Genomic DNA, 349 nt, shown 5'->3' with positions numbered 1-349 from the left:
CCTCAACCCCGTCGGGAGGGGGCGGCCCGTGAGACTGGGCAGCTGCTGCGGCTGCTGGGCAAGCAGCAGAGCGGGGTTTGGGGCAGGCAGCCAGGCTGCAGCGGCTGCTCTCGCTGCCCCGGGAGGAGCGGGTATTTATAGGCACTGATGGAGAGGACCTTGGAAGGGCTCAGTTCTCCCAAGCTCCCAGAGAAGAAGAACTGAAATAGCTGAAGCAGAGGGAGACAGAAGGGGCAGGCGTGGGGCAGGGTGCGCTGCTGACAGCGGCCCTTTCCCTCGCCAGCCTTGCTGGCATCTCCCGCAGCACCACCGTGGTCGTCGCCTACGTGATGGCCGTGACAGAGTTGAG

The 349-nt window shown here is 65.3% G+C and overlaps 1 protein-coding gene across 1 annotated transcript in view; it reads left to right on the top strand.

Annotated features, from left to right (window-relative positions):
• The window catches only part of DUSP15 (dual specificity phosphatase 15), a gene marked incomplete at its 5' end in the record, with an annotated part of 3,961 nt that overhangs the window by 3,148 nt on the left and 464 nt on the right, over positions 1–349 (top strand). The window contains one exon of the mRNA XM_010020478.1: positions 284–343. Within this exon, the coding sequence (XP_010018780.1) occupies positions 284–343 (60 nt within the window). The remainder of the gene's footprint in view (positions 1–283; positions 344–349) is intronic.

The sequence above is a fragment of the Nestor notabilis genome, unplaced genomic scaffold (genome assembly GCF_000696875.1).
Source record: "Nestor notabilis isolate BGI_N333 unplaced genomic scaffold, ASM69687v1 scaffold18800, whole genome shotgun sequence".
NCBI lineage: Eukaryota > Metazoa > Chordata > Aves > Psittaciformes > Psittacidae > Nestor > Nestor notabilis.
The sequence above is the reverse complement of the archived record's forward strand: the minus strand, read 5'-3'. Positions and strand labels throughout refer to the sequence as shown.